The sequence below is a fragment of the Trichinella spiralis genome (assembly GCF_000181795.1).
Source record: "Trichinella spiralis strain ISS 195 chromosome Unknown Scfld3958, whole genome shotgun sequence".
Classification (NCBI taxonomy): domain Eukaryota; kingdom Metazoa; phylum Nematoda; class Enoplea; order Trichinellida; family Trichinellidae; genus Trichinella; species Trichinella spiralis.
The window spans coordinates 1-1,570 of record NW_003530897.1 but is presented as its reverse complement, the minus strand read 5'-3'; the positions used below and the strand labels follow the sequence as shown (position 1 = coordinate 1,570).

The 1,570-nt window shown below is 43.9% G+C and overlaps 2 protein-coding genes across 2 annotated transcripts; both read left to right on the top strand.

Annotated features, from left to right (window-relative positions):
* Nucleotides 1-72: 72 nt before the first annotated feature.
* On the top strand, nucleotides 73-581 carry Tsp_14450 (conserved hypothetical protein; the record flags this gene model as incomplete). Its single annotated transcript, XM_003367622.1, is given in 3 exon segments — nucleotides 73-219; nucleotides 234-389; nucleotides 423-581. Coding segments are annotated over 3 exon segments (462 nt in total), but the record flags the coding sequence as incomplete, so codon positions are not given.
* Nucleotides 582-793: 212 nt separating this feature from the next.
* Tsp_14449 (conserved hypothetical protein) lies at nucleotides 794-1,102 on the top strand. The gene has a single exon (XM_003367621.1). The coding sequence runs from the start codon at nucleotides 794-796 to the stop codon at nucleotides 1,100-1,102; it is 309 nt and encodes a 102-aa protein (XP_003367669.1).
* Nucleotides 1,103-1,570: the final 468 nt, after the last annotated feature.

Genomic DNA, 1,570 nt, shown 5'->3' with positions numbered 1-1,570 from the left:
GTTCTTTTTGTAGATATTTTTGATTGCATTGAATCACCAATACATTACACCCTTCCCCTTTAACATTCGTAGTCTCTGAGCCGTTCTGGCGGTCTTCTTTTACGCGTAGACGATCTCTGTTGTCCAACACTTTCAATATCAGGTGATGGTGACGCTGCCGCATTTTCTTCTCTTTGTGTTGTGACAACTGCTGTATCTTCCTCAGGTATAACTTCAACTGTTTTTTTCTCCAGTTTTATCTTCCTGTGATTCGATTTTCTCTGCACTGTGATTATGTTCAGCAGTCACATAGCGTTTTCTCACCTGGTCTATGTGTCTGGGCCACAGTTGACCGTCTTCGGTCTGTACCTGGTAGGACGGTGGGCCTGTCTGAGTCACAACTGTCGCTGGTTTCCAGGTTTTCTCCGAAGAATAATTCCTAGCGTATACCTGATCGTAAGTTTGGAATGTGCGTACCTTTTCAAAATTTTTATCAAGGTCTTCCAGTACTACGTCTGGTTGTAATCAGTCCAGAACAGTTCAGAGTCTGCGGTTCATCAGAAGTTCAGCCGGGCCTTTGCCAGTTGTCGTGCAAGGAGTGACATGTTGGCAAAATAAGAAATTCGCGAGGTTGTATTCCCAGTCACGTTGTGTCATCTTCTTTAGGCATTCCTTCGTAATACGGACCATCCTTTCATCTTGACCGTTTGACGACGGGTGAAAGGAGGCGGACGTGATGTGCCTGATACCACCTTTGTTTAAGTATTCCTGAAAGGTGTGGGAAGTGAACTGTGTACCATTATCGGAGACGATAATGTCAGGGAGTCCATGGGTACTAAAAATTTGTCTCAGGCATGATATCACTGATTCGGATGTCGTGTTTTTCAGTACTCTGACTTCACGCCATTTGGAGAAGGCGTCCACGACAATTAGGAAATTCTTGCCGAAAATAGGGCCTGCTAAGTCAACGTGTATGCGAGACCACGGAGTTCTTGGAGATTCCCACTTGTGCACAGGCGCGTGTGGTGGCGAAGCTCTCGACTGTTGGCACTGTTCGCATGTTCTTACCAAATTTTCGATTTCACTGTCCATTTTTGGCCACCAACGTACGATGCCTGGATGACCTATGTGCAATTCCTTGAGAATTTTGTGACGTGCTTGGAAATGGGATTATCACTCTACTGCCCCATAGCAAACAACCATTGTGAATGGAAATTTCATGTTGGCGCGTCACGTAAAGGTTTCAGTCGTTCGTCTGATCCATATTTCAGCCATCCCCTCTATGCCCAGTTTAAAACTCGTGTGAAAATCAAATCCTTTGCATTTATTCGTGCACTATCCTTGCTGTATTTTTAATAATTGTCTATATACTCTACCAATTTAATAACTGAATTGTGTGAGACATCGTTTTCTGTTGACTGCTTAGGCACACTACTTACTGCATCTGCATATGCTATTTCTTTGGCGCGTCGGTACTTTATGGTATAATCGTATGCACACACACGAATCAACCAGAGTCTCATTCTTGGTGACCTACTTTGAGGTATGTCCTTCTTTGGCACAAACACTCTCACAGATGATATGTGATCTG